This window comes from Macaca nemestrina, chromosome X (genome assembly GCF_043159975.1).
Source record: "Macaca nemestrina isolate mMacNem1 chromosome X, mMacNem.hap1, whole genome shotgun sequence".
Taxonomy (NCBI): Eukaryota; Metazoa; Chordata; class Mammalia; order Primates; family Cercopithecidae; genus Macaca; species Macaca nemestrina.
The window spans coordinates 52551237-52571235 of record NC_092145.1 but is presented as its reverse complement, the minus strand read 5'-3'; the positions used below and the strand labels follow the sequence as shown (position 1 = coordinate 52571235).

Sequence of the window (19999 nt, the reverse complement as noted above, 5' to 3'; positions counted from 1 at the left end):
GAGAACAAAGCTTTCTGGAATTTCCTATATGCGTGTGTCCAGAGCAATGAATATGTGGGCATCATAAATATAATCAGTTCACAATTATAGTGTTTTTTGTTGTTAACATTTTGAACAATGAAACTTCCACATTTAAAACACTAGGGAATTGCAAATTTATAAAACAAATATCCTCTATCTCCCTCCAATGCAAATATACTGATTTATTAAATAAATGTTTTTAATATACTATTTTTGTACCACAGCATATGAACATGATTCTTAGTCAATAAATGTATTTCTATGCTATCATTTTGTGACTATGGTCACAGATTTTCCTGATTTACAAAACATTATCTTAATGACTTTGTCACATTATTAACTTTTTTATTGTTTAAGCCATATGAAACATAATTGAAATATATATTAGAAATTAAAAATATTCTGTCCAAATCTTCTCCATCTCCATAATACAAAGATGGCCTGTATTAATTTACTGGTATCTATTCTCCAGATCTTTTTCTGTCCATGTAGTATACTAACTTATTTTTAGCCACACACATACCTATAAACCCATGTAGAGAGAGATACATACATATATTTTCACAGTGGAACCATATACTGCATTATAATTTATGACTTTGCTGATTGACTAAATCGGATTCTTTTTCATTTTGTTTGTGTGTCTACAAGTGTTTTGGAGAGATTAATATTGGTTTTTATTGCATTGTCTCGTGTTTTGGAGAGATTAATATTGGTTTTTATTGCATTGTCTCTTGATATCATTGACCTATCTCTGTACTTTAAGAGTATTTCATACACAGAGGATAAAAACCTAGATTAAACATGCATACAGCATTTATATATTAACCTATAAAAACTACCTTATCTAACATTTGTAGTGTAACTTGCATGTTTAACTTTAGTAGGTAGAATTGTGTCCCCCTCAAAACATGTCCCAATCCTAACCCACCCAAACTTTATTTAGAAATAGGGTCTTTGTAGATATAATTAAGTGAAAGCTCTCCAGAAGTAAATATCCTGAATGTAGGTTGATGCCTAACTCCAATGACTGGTGTCTGTATAAAAGAAAGCAGAGGGAGATTTGACACACACAAGGAAGAAGGCCATGTGAAGATTGAGGTAGAGATTGGAGTTGTGCTGCCTCAAACCAAACAAAGGAGGAGCTGGAAGAGCTAAGAAAGGATTCTCCCCTAAAGCTTTTGGAGGCAGTGTGGTCCTACGTACACCTTGGTTTTGTACTTTGGGCTTTGGTTTTGTACTTCTGAACCATGAGATAATGAAATTCTGTTGTTTAAATGTGCAAAGTTTGTGATAATTTGTTATGGTGGCCGTAGGAAACTATTCATTGGCCGATATCCTATTTTTCATATCTACAGTGATACTAATGCCAGTAAGATATGTAAAAAGAATTTAAAATGACTAACATTTCTTATGAATCATATGCTTTTAATGTATTGAGTCAGTCAGTGCTCATAACTGTTTTACAAGGTAGATACTGTGACTAATCCTTATTTTATAGATGAAAAACTGAATGACAGAATAAAGACTTTGTTTGATACTGCATAGTTAGGGAGTGGGACAGCTTGGATTTGTGTCCAGTACCTCATGCTCCAGAAACTGTCACAGATTTGTGTTAAGTTTAAAGAAGCAACTGGACAAGCATGCATATTTTATGAGTTCATTAAAAGCAATACTCAGTATGGTAATATATGTAAACAAAAAACTGAACCTAGTGACCAAAAGGGGGATTGTAACCTTGGCGAGATCATGTTCATTGCAATCCTGGGGACAGAAGCCACAGGGCAGTGGAGTAAAGAGTAAATGGGAAGTAATGTTAATAGAGAATGTAGAAAATGTAGACAATTTTTTGAAGGAGAAGGAAAAGACAGAGTCAAAGAGGGAGAGAGGGAGGGGAGGAGGAGGGCAAAGGAAAGGGAGAGGAAGGAAGAGAGAAGAGGGGAGAGGAGAAAAGAAAGATATCCTGGCCGGGCGCGGTGGCTCACGCCTGTAATCCCAGCACTTTGGGAGGCCGAGGCGGGCGGATCACAAGGTCAGGAGATCGAGACCACGGTGAAACCCCGTCTCTACTAAAAATACAAAAAATTAGCCGGGCGCGGTTGTGGGCGCCTGTAGTCCCAGCTACCCGGGAGGCTGAGGCAGGAGAATGGCGTGAACCCGGGAGGCGGAGCTTGCAGTGAGCTGAGATCCGGCCACTGCACTCCAGCCTGGGCGACAGAGCGAGACTCCGTCTCAAAAAAAAAAAAAAAAAAAAAAGAAAGATATCCTGTGGCTGAATTGAATTGATGATATATTAGGCCATTCTTGCATTGCTATAAAGAAATGCCTAAGACTGGGTAATTTATAAAGAATAGATGTTTAATTGGCTCATGGTTCTGCAGGCTTACAAACATGGCACCGGCATCTATTTAGCTTCTGAGAGGGCCTCAGGGAGCTTTTACTCATGATGGAACCTGAAGCTGAAGTATGTATGTCATATGATGAAAGCAGGAGAGAGAAAGTGGCGGGGGCGGGGTGGGGGAGTGCCACACACTTAACCAGATCTCAGGAGAACTCACTATCACCAGGACAGTACCAAGCCTTGAGGGATCTGCCCCCATGACCCAAACACCTCCCACCAGACCCAACCTCCAACATTAGGGATTAGAATTCCACATGAAATTTGGCAGGGACATATATTCAAACTGTATCAGGTGATGAGGAACAAAAAAGGATATTTAAAACAATTCTTTGGAATTTGAGAAAGTTTAAAGTTAATTTGAAGAAACCATCTCCTCTCAAATGTGAGCCACGAAGTTACCCATATATTCATTTGAATTCTTACCCTCTTTCCACTTTAGTTAGACACCTCCAGTAGACTAGTATGCTTTTAAAGCTCAATACACATTTAGTTATTACCTAATGAAAGAATAGAAAATTGTGTTATAGAAATTCTTGTAATTCCTAGATTTCTGTGATGTAACTAGATACTGTGTGATCTGAGAACCTTGCACTGTTTACTGCAAAATGGGTCTACAATATTCCTATAAACATATTAAAATACTGAGCAGTGCTGGAGCACTCATTAGACAATCGCCACTCCTTGTGTCCGTGATGTGATCTGTCATGGAACTCACCAGGTGAGTTCACAAACACGCCTGCCTTTCCACCATGGGGAAGTGGATTTGGGCCTGCTCAGAGGCATGATGTTGAATAGCTCTTGTGAACTTTCCAAGCACCTAAGAATGCAGAGACCTTTGGTCTCTTAAACTTTGAAATTAAGGCATTTGAGAGAGAGATTTGCTTGTTCTTCACAATGTTTGTGTTGTCATTAGGAGAAACAATGAGAAGTGATTTTTCATGATGACTACCTTAGCCTTGAGGCTCAGCCAGTCCCTCATGCTGTGTACCAATACTTAAAGGCCACTCCCTGCTGTATATTCTCAACAGATTTTCTCATTTACCCCTCAGGACTGCTCTGTAAGGTTGATATGGTCAATCCCATTTCACAGCTCACAGAGCCTGAATCACTTTTCCAAGTAGGCGGCAGGATTGGAATGAGGTTCCATCCCTCACCTTCCCTAGAGGACCCTGATCACCCCCTTTTAGAAGATGGGTTTCCAGGGCTTGATAAATGGTCAGATTCCACTCCCCTGTTATTGTGGTCCCATGGGTTCCCACTCAACAACTCCTCTGAAGATGACAAGGGAAGCAAAATCCTGTGCTTTGTGCCATGAGATCTGGGTGTAGGGCCACATAAGAGAGCTGATCCCTAAAGTGGCAAGTGGGCTTAGGCAGAAGCTTAGGTGTTGGCCTTGGGACAGGTGAGCTAGAGAGAAGGAAAGAAACATGCACTAAATTACCGTAAGCAAATGCACTTTACACCTCATCTCCTTTAATCTTAACTGCTATCCAAGGTCATTATGACCATTATTCAAATTAGGCTGCTGCCTTTGGAGGAGTTTATGTAAATCAGGGAGACAACTTTGTTGTTTCCTGATCAGCACAAACTCCGTAATACTCTAAACTTTTATCATTTTCTCTTCATTATTCCAGGGCCCTGAATGCTCTAATCTCCCTCCAGGCTGACAGTACCTGCTCCCCAGGTGTTTTTCAATGTTTTTTCTTTTGAAATTTAAGATCTGTATAATTTTAAAGTCAAATTTTGAAGTTTAATTGGGTTAGTATCCATGATTTGTGAAACATAGTAACAAAATGGCAACTATTTCAACAGAGAATTTAAATGAAATGTACATGAACAATAAACATACTAAAATATGCCAACCCCTCAAGAACTAATAAAATGCATTTTAAAATCTTGAGAATTTATAATGACAAGATACAAATAAGTACCGTGATTGCACTTTTGGAGAAGACAACATGTGTGTGTAGGTAAACGTGTTGATGTGCACCTCACCTACAGGGACATGTCAGGAGAGTATGCACCATCCTAGGAACAGCAGACCCCTTGGGGTTAAGGAGTGGGAGTTGACCAGTGAGAGCTCAGGTTAATTTTGATTTATCAGTATGTTCTTGTATACTGTTTGAAAATTGGATTTGGGAATAAAAGTATTTTGATGAAAATTTGAACACACAAAATACTTTGGAACAAATTGTCAAAGTTAAGGTGTACATAATTTTCATTAATTTGAAAAAGCATTCAGTATATTCTATTTTATTGTGAAAGAAGTAAATAACAAGTCTAATTGACAGAGGTTTTGTGTGTGTGTGAGTGTGTGTGTGTGTCCTCTAGCTCTACCACCCCAAATACACAATCATGGATGCAACTTTAGTTGCAGAGGGAATTGGAACCAATATCAGTTTCATATATTCTGGAACGTGATGGATACATGGAAATCGCTACTATTAGGTGAATAATTCCGGAAGACTGTGGCTGGTACCTTGGAGCTAACCTCCAACCTCCATCCCTCCCTCTTTCTGAGTCCCCAGTTTGAGATTATCAGAGCTGCGTTTCTGTCTCTGGCCACTAGAAGGCATCACAGCTATCTCTGTTTTTGTACATTTTGCAGAGTAACATGTTTCAAAATAACTTGTTTACTTTGGTTCTAGTTCTGTTTGGAAAATTCACATGTATATTAAAGCAGGTGCATTTGCTGTTGACCCCCAAGTCTACATCGCATTCACTGATTTATCATCTCTTCCCTTCTCAGGGTAGGTTGAATTGTCCATACTGTCAGAGGGGGAGGGGGTGGAGACGGGGGGGCGGGGTGTCCCTCCCAGAGAGCAAGGCATTCACTCTCCATAACTCTATCCCTGTACAGGCTTCTCAGACCTTCTCACTCTCTCTCAGTCTTCCCCTCTCCAGGACACTATAGACACAGTTCCCCAGATGCTGCTCTACTGCCTCCACCTCTCTCGGTCACCTTTCTACAGCCTTGTCACTGCTACCTGGTGTTTCATTGTATGGATGCCCTGGAACATATGTTTTTACATTTACACCGATCAGATTTTTTCTTACCAGCATGGGGAACTGGATTTGTGTCTTCTTGGAGGCATGATGTTGAACAGTTTTTGTGAGATTATGAAACACACAAGAATGTAGAGAACTCCATCTCTAAAACTCTGAAATCAAGGTGTATCAGGGAGATTTGCCTTCTTTATATGGATATCTGTGTTTTCATTAGGAGAAACAATGAGTAATGATTTTTCACAATGCCTGCCTTGGCCTTGAGGCTCAGCCAACCCCTACTGCTATGTCTCAACATTTAAAGGGCCATTGAAGTCTCCCACTGCATGCCATATACTCTGGACAGGTTTTCCCATTTATGCCTGGGAACAACTCCGTCAGGATGGTATGGTCAGTCCCATTTCACAGATGACCAAGCTCAGGCTCACAGAACCTAAGTCGCCTCTTCAGGTAAGTGGCAGGATTAGAAAGAGATTGTATCCCTCATCCTCCCTAGAGGACCCTGAGCACCTCCCTTTTAGAAGATGGGCTTCCATGGCCGGGCGCGGTGGCTCAAGCCTGTAATCCCAGCACTTTGGGAGGCCGAGACGGGCGGATCACGAGGTCAAGAGATCGAGACCATCCTGGCTAACACAGTGAAACCCCGTCTCTACTAAAAAATACAAAAAACTAGCTGGGCAAGGTGGTGGGCATCTGTAGTCCCAGCTACTCGGGAGGCTGAGGCAGGAGAATGGCGTAAACCCGGGAGGCGGAGCTTGCAGTGAGCTGAGATCCGGCCACTGCACTCCAGCCCGGGTGACAGAGTGAGACTGCACTCCAGCCCGGGTGACAGAGTGAGACTCTGTCTCAAAAAAAAAAAAAAAAAAAAAGAAGAAGAAGATGGGCTTCCAGGGCTCGAGAAATGGTCAGATTCCACCATTCAGATCATGGCAATGTTTTTAGGGGAGTTTGTGTAAATTAGGGAGATAACTTTGTTATTGTTTGTTTTGTATTGATGCATACTTAGAATGCTTCTCATTTTTTCCTTTTTAAAAAGATATCAGCAATGCTGTAGCAAATAACCTCTTACCTGGATATTTTGTACATGTGAAAAATGTTTCATCCATTACATGCTTAAACATCTATCCTTTGGGGCTTGATTTCAGTAATTTAAGCTCCCTTATATGTGTCTGAGCATTCTCATTTCTTTAACCATCTTTGTACCCGTTGTTACAATATTTAAATGTATTTATAACTGATAAGTGTGTTTCCATTTCCTTGATGTATTTGGTCCCTCATCCCGCCCCCATACCCAGACACACACAGAACCACTTTTTACCTTTTTCTTTTGCAAATTAAAAAAAAAAATTCTTATTCAGCTTTTTCTACATTTAAATTTTGTCAAACGATAGATGATAAAAGTGTATTTAGATGGTTTCATTTGCATTCCTTAATGTATTAGTGAGCTAGAATGCATTTTCTTATGATTATTGGCCATTTGCGTTTTGTCATCCATGAACCATTTACATATTTTGTCAGTTTTGCTGTTTTGTTATAGGAGCTGTACATGTGTTAAATCTAAAACCCTTCACTGATGGATGCATGTGTTATTTCAACACATCTTTCTTGGGTGAATATTATTTATGAGACACTCTAGCAAAATCCATATCCTAGATGTCTCTTCTGAGATCTTGACTCTTATATTTATGGGAGATGTCCACCTGCAGCAAGAAAAGTATTAGTGCCCATGCAAACATGCGTGGCTTGTCAAGGATCACATGCACAGACAGTTCACACTTACTCCTAAACCCTGCATGGCCACAGAGTAAAAAGGATGTGTGGTGCATTATATGAGGAGAGCCCTGGCTCAGGATTGTGATTTCTGTGATCTCTACACTAACAGCAAGATTTTTAAAAATTACATAACATTTCTGAGTTTGTCTTTTCTCATTTGTAAAATGGAAACAATCATAGCTACCAAAGACAATTGTTCTGACAAGTAAAAGAACAAATTATTTTAAGCGTCATACACAGCGTAGGGTTCATATGGTACTCAACACATCTTAGTCCCCTTCCTATTTCATACCTGTCCTTACTTTAAAGGAGAGTCCTTTGACGTAATCCAAACGGCATCGTTACATAACGATCACATGGCAATGTTAAGAGAAATGTAAGGTTTCAATGATGAATTAACTGCTGTGTCTCTACTCTGTTTTGGATAAGAAAAAGTAAAACAATCGCTGAAGCAGTTTCCCAGGGTTTGTAAAAGAAAACCATCAAAGCCACCACCTCATTTCGCTTTATTTCATAAACTTCGCCATCCCATTTTTTATGTTCTATGTTAATTTCTCAAGAAAAATAGGCCCGGCACCGCCTCTGCGTGCAACCCTGCTGGTCTGGCCCAGGCGCGGGGCGGGGCCAGCATGATGAGCGCCCCAGGCAGCCCCGACCAGGCCTACGACTTCCTGCTCAAGTTCCTGCTGGTGGGCGACAGCGACGTGGGCAAGGGTGAGATCCTGGAGAGCCTGCAGGACGGCACGGCCGAGTCCCCGTACAGCCACCTGGGGGGAATCGACTACAAGACGACCACCATCCTGCTGGACGGCCAGCGGGTGAAGCTGAAGCTCTGGGATACGTCGGGGCAGGGAAGATTTTGTACCATATTCCGCTCCTACTCTCGTGGTGCACAAGGAGTGATCCTGGTCTACGACATTGCAAACCGCTGGTCTTTCGAGGGTATGGATCGATGGATTAAGAAGATCGATGAGCATGCCCCTGGTGTCCCTAAAATCCTGGTGGGGAATCGCCTACATCTGGCATTCAAGAGGCAGGTGCCCAGGGAGCAGGCCCAGGCCTATGCTGAGCGCCTGGGTGTGACCTTCTTTGAGGTCAGCCCTCTATGTAATTTCAACATCATAGAGTCTTTCACGGAGCTGGCCAGGATCGTGCTGCTGCGGCACAGGTTGAACTGGCTCGGGAGGCCGAGCAAGGTACTGAGCTTGCAAGACCTCTGCTGCCGCACCATCGTGTCTTGCACGCCTGTGCATCTGGTAGACAAGCTCCCGCTCCCCATTGCCTTAAGAAGCCACCTCAAGTCCTTCTCCATGGCTAAGGGCCTGAATGCCAGGATGATGCGAGGCCTCTCCTACTCCCTCACCACCAGCTCCACCCACAAAAGGAGCAGCCTCTGCAAAGTGAAGATCGTCTGCCCACCCCAGAGCCCACCCAAAAACTGCACCAGAAACAACTGCAAAATTTCTTAAGGAAGGCACCAGAAGGAAACAAGCTGGAATCGCTCCAGGAAAAACTGAATGGTTACACCTGGAAGAGGGAAGATGCATTCCAGATTCAAAGAAATAACGTTTTCAGTTTCTCATGGGAACAGTGCTGCTTGGGAATGTGTGTGATGCCTTCTGTCGATAAAAGCACTTTATGCAGTTTGACTTTGAATTTCTACGTGGATGTGCATGTGTTTATAAAGGGAAAATTAGTACTCTGCTCAACTCTTGATAACATGAAATTTTGAATGTTACTTATAATCACACTGCATCTTTTTCCTTAACTGCTTTTGTAAGAATGGTGATATGGCAGTGATGAGTATAAATTCAAGGAAATTTGAGATGCAATGATAGTGAGATCATTCTGAGTCATTGATATTACAAGAGGGGCCTTTTTGTATACTTCCTTTTTGATGTCAAAGCACCAATTTATAAAACACTGCAGATGCATATAGAGATTATATGTAACAGATCTGTCCAGTTTGTGCACGAAATGGATTTGATAAAGTTTTTGCTATGTTATTTTACTACATTTGGGGATTAATAAGTGATTTATATGTGTGTTTTTCTGTAAATTTACTTTTTTGTACAAGATGTTTTACAAGATATGAAGCTAAGGGAAGAAAATGCCAAAGATATCTCTAGTTATGTTGAACATAGCCAACATGGTTTCAATGGGTCAGTAAGAAAAAAGCCATTTCAGTAAGGAATGAAATAAGTACTTATTTAAGAAAATGTTTCTTAACAATAAAAAGTATATATTTTTATCTTTTGCTAAAATGAAAAGAAAAAGAAAAATATGTATAATGTAACCCTGCAAGATGAGGCTTTGCAGAAAAACAATGCAATAGAACATGGGGGGCCAGGCCCATTATAAGGCCTTAGGTGAGTCATTTCCCCTGTGCCGGCCAGTTTTGGTTAACACCTCTCAGATCTATATAGAGGTTAATGAGATCACATCTGAGAAAGCACTTCTGAGACCTTAGATGGGAAGGAAGGAGAAGTGATTTCCATGTAATTACTTTCCGATTTACACTGTGGATTATTATAGTAATCAATATTGGATAAACTGATTAAATGTAAGTCCTTGTACTCTTTTGTAATTGAATGACCATTTATTTGTGCATTGTCATAGGGTGGTTGTAACATAAAGTCCCACAGAAGGGCAGTATCTCTGGCCTCAGGGAGCCATGGGGACTCACCCTTCCTGAACGCTGGTACTTTTCTGTCTCATGAATTTCTCACAACATTCCTGGGAGGTAGAGGATATAATCTCTACACCATCCTGTAGCTGAAGAAACAGTGATGTTTGCAGGTTAAGCAATCTGGCTGGGGAGCATCCTGCCACTAAGTGGAAAAGCAGAGACCTGCACCCTATATGCCCCCAGGCAGACTGATGCTGAGCTGCACATCACACCATAACCAAGTAAATCTTGCTTTCCTGCTGACCCAGGTCACTACTGAAATCTGTATCTTCAGCTCTGAAGCCAAGCTCCCAGTTCTGTCTCTCTTCTGAAAGACAGAGAGCCTTGTCAGACCTAAGTTTCCTACTCTGTAGTCAAGGGAGTGTGTCTGGGCCAGTACTTTAGAAACTGGAGTCTGCAGACAGTTCCTGTGTCAGGAAGAATATGCACTCTCAGAGGGGCAGGGGTCATGCTGAGGGTGAATACTTGAAGGAGCAGTCCCCAAACACATGCAGATGGGGGATACATAGAGTCTTTAATAGAAATTACCAAATCAACCTGGAAAGAGGTTGTACTAAGTGACATCCCCACCACCAATATGAAACAGGGTAGACTTCCCCGCATGCCCACCTTACTGGAATCCTGAATGGTTTCTTTTTATATTTGGATGACATGACAGGTGGAAATTCTTTCATTGTCATTATATTTAATTTGATGTTCAGATAACTTTAAAAATTCCCTAGTATACAAAATGATCTGATAATCATCATTGCATTATATTTTTATTGCAAAATGGTCCATTTTCATATGTAGCCTAAAAACAATGAGCAACAGGCACATGAGCCTGCACGTTCTAGAGCTACTGCTGGCATTACATTTCCAGGGTGTGTGTGTGGCCTCTGGGTGCTTCTAATGACACTGTTTTCATAGAAGGGGATTAAGAATGTCTCTCCATGACATTGGTTGAGTTCAAGTTCGGAGAGGATCTGGATCTGCACTTTGTGGATTCTTTTTGAATGACACAAGAGCTGGACCACAACACGCCTCTGAGCAGGCTGTAATCTTTTCCCCATTGTGGAAAGCAAGCCTGTCTGAGACCTCACCTGTTCAAGTCAGGGTGGATCACTCCAGGATGTAAGGTGTGGAAGTCGGCCTAAATCTGCTTCTGAACACTGAAGCTGGGTGCTCCCATCTTGCTGCCATCAGTTGCAGAGACCTGCAAAACTGCCTGCTCTCAGCCACCAATGCCACAGATTCAGTCACCTGTGTGAGAACTCTGTCCTGAGAGAGAAAATACCATAAATTACCAGCAGCTGTTTGACATATCTTCCTTCCATCCATCCATCCATCCTTCCATCCATCCATCCATCCATCCCTCCCTCCCTCCCTACAGTTAATAGACATTAAGGCCAAACTCTACACAATCCCTTTTGTGAAGTTTTAGCTTCCCCAGAATAGAAAGAAGGAAGTGAAGTGTGGAAATAGGGGCGTGATGAATTCAGTTTGTAGATCTAAAAAGAGATGGCCCCTTCCTCTTAATATTCAATGTGACAGAGTCTCTTATCATTGATAATTTTAAAACATAATTTAATACCCTGGACCCCTCTCTACATCCACAGTTACAGTTCTCTTTACATATATTCTCTCCATTGCAACCAAAGTTCTATGAAGAATTCTCAATACTCAACTCACATTCCTCCACCTCAGTCCTCATTGCTCATCTAATGGTGCTTTGTTCCCCCACCCCGCCACTGAAATGCAACCCGCCAAGGTCTATAGCCACTTCTTTTTTCACATTTATAGATCAAGAATGTTGAAATAAACATCCTAATGTTTTCATCTGTTTAATATTATTTCAGAAGTTTTCTTATGCAGGTACTTATAAATTTATTCAGAAATGTATGTATTTATATACTTATCTTCAAAAGATAAGGTTCATCCTACATTTAATATAACTTGCTTGTTTCACTCAGAACATACCTCAAAGTTTATTGATTATGAATAAACATGAGTCTATCCCATAGCGATAGTAGAGATACTAATGGCCAGTAAAGACAGAAGAAAAGAAGTTAAAATGGCTAAAACATATTCTTTGCCAAGTCCTTTTTAGGCATTGAGTCATTCAATTTTCAGAGCACCCTTCCAAGGTAGAAACTGTTACTAATTCCCATTTCGTAGATGAAAATCTGAAGTACAGAGTGAGTAAAGACTGCCTGAGACCACACAGTTAGGGAGAGGGACAGCTTAGATTTGTGTCGAGTACATCATGCTCCAAAGCCTGGGAGACTGTCAAAGCTCCGTTGCTAGGTGAAAGAAGCAGTCTGCGCAAGCATGCGTACTTTGGGAGGTTACTAAAATGAATACTTTGTATATTAATATATTTATATGAAAAACTAGATGAGAAAAATGAGAAAAGGTGGATGATTATGACCTTGGTGAGAGGACATTCATTGCAATCATATAGACAGAAGATATAGTACAGTGGGATAAGCAATCAAAGGGAAATGAGGAATGTAGAAAACCCTTTTCCAAAATTTGAATTTAAAGGTTATACGTGCGTGTGTGTGTGTGTATATATATACACACACATATCATATAAACATTTAGTATCTGGCAAATGAAAGAATGGATAATTGTGTGTCAAAGGTATGCCAGTAGTGCTAAGATTTTTGTCCCTCAAGGAGGCAGCAGGTGGCTGAAATGCTGGTTGCTGTGGCCGGCTAATGCATGACCTGAGGACCTGTGCACAGGTGGCTACAGGACAGGTCCAGAATTTTTCTATAAATATATCAACATAGCAAGTAGCCCAGTAGCAGCCTCTGGGCAAACACCAAACCTTGCGTCCCTGGTGCTATCTATCTCTGAGCTTGCCAGGTGAGTTCCCAGTCATGCCTATCTTGCACACTGCCCCCACCTACAACCTGGGAAGCTGGATTTGGGTGTGCTTAGAAGCATGATGTTGAGTAGCTTCTATAAGACAATGAAATACTTCAAAATGCAGAATCCTTTCTTTCTCTAAAACTTTGAACTTAATGCATATTACAGAGATATTTGCTTCCTTCAACTAGATGTTTGTGTTCCCATGAGAAGAAATAATTAGATGTTTCCCTGGGGTCCTACAAATGTGAGCAATAAATATAATTTGTTTGTTTTTCTTTTGGAGTATTTTCATTAGATCTAGATACTTCTATGTTTGTCTTGATTGACTCTATTACATTATTTTATTTGACCTCCAAATAGTTTTATCTTCGTGAAGTGGGAGCCCCTCTAGTTTGGCTTCTGGTCTTTTTGACATGTCTTCTGGTATGTTAGTTGGGTCCAGAGTCATCAGCTACAATTCCTACTCAGACCTGGAATAAATCATTTCTCCAAATAACCTGATTCCTTTTAATGGGAAATGTTTTTAGTAAATTCAATCTGGAGACTAGGGTTGCTCATTGCTATTAGATTGGTCATTGTTTCTTGTCCTTTTCTGTGCATGGATCCAGCAAATATGTATTATGTTTTTCAGGGAATACACATGATTGTCTTCCATCCTGGGCTGTTCCTCCATCCCTTACATGCAGTCATTTTGATCAATTTTTTTTGAGACAGGGTCTCATTCTGTCACCCAGGCCAGAATGCAGTGGCACAATCACAGCTCACTGCAGCCTCTCCACTCCCCAGGCTCAAGAAATTCTTCCATTTCAGCCTCTGCAGTAGCTGGGATCACAGGCATGCATCACGACACCCAGCTATGTTTTTCTTTTCAATTTTTAGTAGAGAGGCGGTCTTGCTATGTTGCCCAGGCTATTGATCAATTTTTGTTTTAACATTCAAATTTATAATATTATAACCAAATGTAATATTTATATTAGACTTCTCCTATTTCATAGGTGGCATATTCTACATTAGTGGAGTCCAGGAGAATTTCTGTAGAGGTGAACATATTCTGTGTCTACACTGTCAAATACAGTAGCCACTAGCTACCTGTGGCATTGAATATATGAAATGCGGTGAATGCAACTGAGGAACTAAATTTTTAGTTTTATCTAAAATAAAATATATCTAAAATACCTTGTTTAAATAACCACATGTGGTCAGTGCCTACCATATTGAACAGCAACAGCTCCTCACATTTTTCTGTGCCTTGCTTCTTTCACTTAATAGTATATCTTGAATATCATTACATGGCAGTAGAGAAAGAGAGTCCTCCTTGCTTGGTATACGTGCATTGTACTCTAACATGTAGATGCACCTTATTCAGTCAATCCCCTATTGGTGGACATTTGTCTTATTTATAGCCTTGTCCTGTTACAAATTGTTCTTCTAGGAATGACCTTGTTCTTCTGCCTTTTTGTCTTTTTGAAATGTATGTTTGGGATAGATTCTTAGAATAGAGATTGCTGGTTCCTGGAGAAAACACCTGTACCTCATAAAATAGAAAGGGAACAGGGAGTCCAGCCTGACTGGAGTGAAGAGTGGGGGCCTCCCAGGGGAGCGGACAGGGCTCTGAGATAACTGACTGGGCACTCCAGGTCTGAGGCCATCCAGATTTAGGACTGATTGTGGAAGAACACATTTGCTTCGGTGAGATGCTGCATGTCACCTTTACACCCTGAAATTACACAAATTTGGTGAGAACAGAAGTGTCCTGAAGACCTCTCACAGGTCCATGGGCGCAGGAAGGAGACAGGAACACTGAAAATAGTGAAGTGGTTGATGTCAGTGCCCTAAGCCTTCATTAAAGTGAGAAGCAAATGTCAAGAGGAAGGATTTACCACTAATTGGGTCCTCAGGCTGTCTGGAAATCATACACCCACTATAGTTTCTCTCTGACCCCAGGTCCAATGGTCTCCCATCTGCCAGCATGTTTATGCCTTCCTCCTGGAGGCACATTCTTAGCCAGAACACTCTCTCCAGGAGGTCACACTTTCCATGCTTTCATTTGTTTTCTCCTTGTATCCTCCCTGAGATTTTTCATGAGGCTTTTCTCTGTTGCCTCAGCTCCTTTCATCAACTCAGTGAGTTGTGTCACAACTCAACACTGCTCTGACAAGTTTAGGCACAATTTAACACTCACCTATACTATCATTTACATGTTGCATCTTTGCAGTTATTTTTGTAGAGTTAAATTTATGATCCTACCCCAACAGAGCTGCATGTGTTGACCAAATGCCCCCTTCTGCTTAGGCAGCTCTGTGTTGTTGTAGACTCATGGCTTACCATAATTTACTCAAATGGGCAGCTTTCCTGTTGTCCATATTACATGACCCTTTCAACTGTTTTCTGTAGAATCTCTGTGCAGGATTTCCTCCTGGGATGCGATGGTTTATTTCTGGATTTTAGTCATGGTATCTTCACATGTTCCCACATGCAAAATTGACCCTATCACTCTGCATCCTTGTTGGATGCCTTCAGTGATTTACTAGGTGGGCCCACAATGCCCCTTTCATTTCTCTCTAAATTCATCTCTCTGCCAACTTACTCAAGGTAGGGAGTAAAGAAGATGCAGGAGATGATTCCTGGGCTGCCCTGAGTCCTTTGACCTGGGGGAAGATGCATTTAATACCCAGGAAGTGGATCTGACAAAATTCGATTGGTGGTTTATAACATCTGGAAAACACTGCATTCAAGGGGAGATATTTTTTAAGAGAAGAGAAAATGTCATTTGAGGCCAAAGTAACCTACTGCCCAATGTGGTGATATTCAGATCCTGTCTATTTAGAATATAAGGAAAATATGTACCCCATCCGAGGATATATCTCACAAATTTATTAATTAATACATTCATGGGTGACAATGTGCCCTGAACAGTGGTAAGCGCCTGAGTGCCCAGCTCTTTCAATGGCATGGTCAATAAAGTCCTGTTAATATCTGCCACTTACAGTATAGTCTTCAATATTTACTCTACATATATTGAGGACGAATCAGATCTTGTACTTCCTGCTTCAACCATCAAACAGAATTTGGCTATCTCAAGAGGAATATGGAAATCTATTCTATTGAACTGTAATAGTGTTTTTTCTGTTGTTTATTCCTTATAGATGTTTCTGGACTCTTTCAATTATTATTTTGATAAAAGGGATTTTAAACTTTTAAACACATTGGAAGTTGGCTGGGCGAGGTGGCTCACACCTGTAATCCCAGCACTTTGGGAGGCCAAGGTGGGTGGATTACGAGGTCAGGAGTTTGAAACCAGCCTGGCCAAGATGGTGAAACCCCATCTCTACTAAAAATACAAAAATTAGCCGGGCATGGTGGCATGTGCCTGTAATCCCAGCTACTCGGGAGGCTGAGGCAGGAGAATTGCTTGAGCCTGGGAGGCAGAGGTTGCAGTGAGCTGAGATCATGCCACTGCACTCTAGCCTGGGCGACAGAGTAAGACTCTGCCTTAAAAAAAAAAAAAAAAGTGAAATTATAGTAACTAAAGAACTAAAGTAATGCAGATTTATGTCCTAGCCTATTATACTGGATGAAAACAGAAAGAACTTTAAAAATATTCATCTCAATTTGCTAAATAATACATATAAGTGGGCCTGTTTGTGTATTATATATATTATATATAAATGAGTGTATTTATCTCATATATATATATATATTTGGTAGATCTTATTCCTGCTTCTACTTAGATATGTGACCCAATAATAGTGAGTTACCCCTTGTGAACCTGAACTGGGGCATCTGTAACATGGGCATATTGATACATACCTCGCTGAACTGTTGTGGGAAGAAAATGTACAATGCTTAAACCTATGTGAAGTGTCTAACATGTAATGCTACAACAAATATATGTATTGGCTTTCCCTGTGTTTTCTCTTCTACAAAAGACGTAGTTTACATGAACATCTCCTAGAGGTCAATTAGAGTTGAAGCAGCAGGAAATAAAATGTTTACATATTTCTATGAGAGAAAAGCTTTTCTGTCTTTTCTTTGTAGAAGTTACCTGATGCGTGGAGCGGAGGAGAAAGAAAATAATTTCATTATTTTTTATTTGATGTCCTTACATCTTCATTTACCTTCCATTTGGACATGTTAATAGCAGCCTTTCACTGAGCCTCAGAAAGGAGACAGCACAGAATGACAGACCATGAAGATGGGTCTTCTGGGAAACAGATGATATCAGGAGACCTGGGTCCCAAATACCAGATCTGTTCTTATGTACAGGACTATGGGGAGTCACTTCTGTCCTAGCCTCAACCCTTTCACAGGAAAAGATTTTATTTCCCAATAGAGGGGAGGTGTGGTTTTGGAGTCAGATAGAGTGGGTAGGATATTTGGGCACAATTAATAATTAATTTAGTGATCTTTAGCAAATGTTAGGTCTGCAGATAAATGAAATCCATGTGTAATGCATATACATTAAATATGTCTGCATAGATAATCAAGTGGGAAGTAATTCACAAAAATGATACATTTTTAAAAATCAGCCATGGGGTTATTGATTATCTCTGGAGCTCATTATGTTTCCTAAAATTTTAAATTAGTAGGAATCTCCTTTGAATTCAGAATCAAATATGGAAACAGTAGTTTTTATTAAATATTTCAGAAATACACAAAATTATAGAATAGAACCTTCTATGTTAACATAAAACATCATATGCAATTAAAATTCACTTTGAAGTGTTCTCTGATTACATTAGTTTCCTTCTTCCTCACAGGTAACCACTAGGCAAAATTTGGGGTTTACATTTTTAAGACATTTCTCTATATTTTTATTACATTTGAATAGATCCACACACGAAATATGGTATTTTTAATGGTATGGCTTTGTGAACTGAAATATCACCAATTTACAAATTTTTAAAAGGATGGCTTTATTTCTTATTAAAGATTACAGCCTGCAGCGTGGCCATTCTGACGGGCTGGGAATGTAGCCATTGGAAGAAGCCCAGAAGCAGACACTTTGAGGGAGTGAGAGGTTAAGACAGGAATTTAAGCTGAAGGGGTTGGACAAAGATACATACACAACACGTTATAGGAGGAGCTATGAATATTTATGAAGGGGGTCCTGGCACGAACATGTATGTTATACATATGGACCAGGTTCACCTTGGGGTGGAGACTTCACATTTAAATGTATCACAATTAGGCCCTATACGTCAAAAGAACTTTTCAGAACACAAAGGCACTCAAGTCCTGCCCTCTTTAAACTGGCCAGAACCGGTCCATGGTTGGTGATCTTCTAATCAGAAGAAAGTTACCGAAATCAGTCTCTTGTCCAATCAAAACTGTAGCCATTGCTGGTGGAACAGGGGCTGGGGATCAGCATCTAGTGGTGGATGAGCTGCAAGTTGTTTTAATGTTGCTTATCTTGAGGCCAGTACTTGTTTAGCTACTGGAGAAAAATGAAAAGGACAGCTTGTGTCAATTAGAACGCAGTTTATTCTTTAAGTGTAGAGTGTGTGACTTAACCCTTTCCTGGCATGGCCTTAGGTCTTATTTATAATTTGATATCTTATTGCCACAAAGAGTCTGTTCTGCCAGTCTTATGATCTCTATTTAACATTAATGCTGGTCAATTGTTGTATCTAAACCACAAAAGAGAGGGAGCATAACAAGTTGTATCTGACCCCACTTCCTGTCATGCCCAGGAACTCAGTTTTAAGGATTTTTGGGGGTCCTCCTGGCCATGAGGAGGTTTATTCAGTCAGTTGAGGGGCTTAAGGTTTTACTTTTAATTTACATTTTTATCTCTAAATGCATGACTACCTCATGGAATAAGAGGAAGGAAGAAACATAAGGAGAACAAATACATGTTCAGATTTCAACAATGGGATTTGCCATATATGCCTACATGTCATGTATACTCTCTTTCCAACTTGCCAAAACAGGCCCATTTACTTGGTTTGTGTGCTGTAGGGAGCATTAATAAAATCTGCAGATACTATTTTCAAGCCCCCTTTTTTACCTGATGTATTCAAGCACCTAGAGTTTCCCTGGAGTGAACTGGCCTAAAACAATGACTTAGTGTATTCTTTAATGAAACACCTTCTATTTGTCCAGACTACTTGTATTTAACTCAAACTGTAACTCATGTGGGGTTACCCTGTACATCTGGAACCTCACCTGAGCCAAGCTGACGAAAGAAGACAGTGATTCCCTGTAGTTAGTTTTCATATGTCCAAACTACTATCCAAATCCCTTGACTGGTTTAGGGATGCATCTCATTTAGAACCTGATCTCATTTTGTGTGATGGTTGTTTGACATGAGTAGACTTTTCCATTTCATTTATTATTTTTTAATTGCACAAGAAACACACTTTGGAGGTGTTTGAATTCACATGTGTTACTTGATCTTGTGGACAGAGGCCATAGTGCAGTGGGATAGTCAGTGGAAAGTGGAGAATATTAACAGGGAATGTAGAAAACTCTTTATGGAACTTTGAATGTAAAGAAAAAGAATGTAAAGAGACAGAGAGAAAGCAATAAAGAGAGATAGAAGAGATATCTCCATCGTGTGGCTGCAATGGATGCTGGTAAGTCCAACGAATGACATTGGAAAAATCTTAAATTACTTGAAACTTGATCAAGTTTAAACATTAATGGGCAGCTAGAAAAATTCAAAAGAAAAAATAATGGGAAGGAGCCATCTCATCTCAAATTTAACATTTAAAGTTGCCCATATATTCATATCCTTTCTTACCCTCTCATTTCCAATTCAGAGCTAATGAGATGCGTCCACTGGGACAGCATGAAATCTGAGCTCAGTAAACATTTAGTTATTACCTAACAAAAGAATAGACAATTATGTGTCAAAAAATGTTGCTAACTATTGGATTTGTGCGTCTCCAGAAGGCAGCAGGTGGCTGAAATCCTGGTGTGATGTGGCTGGATAATACATGACCTGAGGACTCCTGCACTGATGACTGCAGGATGAGACCAGAATTTTCCTATACATACATTAAAATACTAAGTAGTCCAGAGGAGCCATTAGGCAGACATCACACTTTGCTTACTTTGCTATCTATCACTGAGATCACCAGGTGAGTTCAAAGACATACCTGTATTCCAGGCAAGGGAAACTGGATTTGGGTCAGCCCAGGGGAATGATGTTGAACAGCTCTTATAAGCTTCTGATAACACCCAAGAAGTAGAGAAACTACTGTCTACAAAACTTTGAACTCAACGCATATCACAGGAATATTTGC

General features: G+C 40.4%; 1 protein-coding gene across 1 annotated transcript; it reads left to right on the top strand.

Moving 5' to 3' along the window:
* The first annotated feature begins 5782 nt into the window (after positions 1–5782).
* On the top strand, positions 5783–19626 carry LOC105499763 (ras-related protein Rab-40A-like). Its single transcript, XM_011772561.2, has 2 exons — positions 5783–5878; positions 7762–19626. Exons 1-2 carry the CDS (start codon positions 5816–5818, stop codon positions 8668–8670), a joined length of 972 nt encoding a protein of 323 aa, XP_011770863.1. The 5' UTR covers positions 5783–5815; the 3' UTR covers positions 8671–19626.
* Positions 19627–19999: the final 373 nt, after the last annotated feature.

Coding starts and splice junctions, on each gene's coding strand:
- LOC105499763 (XM_011772561.2), top strand. CDS start 5,816: ATGGTCAGTCCCATTTCACAGATGACCAAGCTCAGGCTCACAGAACCT. Junction 5,879..7,761: donor AACCTAAGTCGCCTCTTCAG/GTAAGTGGCAGG, acceptor TAATTTCTCAAG/AAAAATAGGCCCGGCACCGC.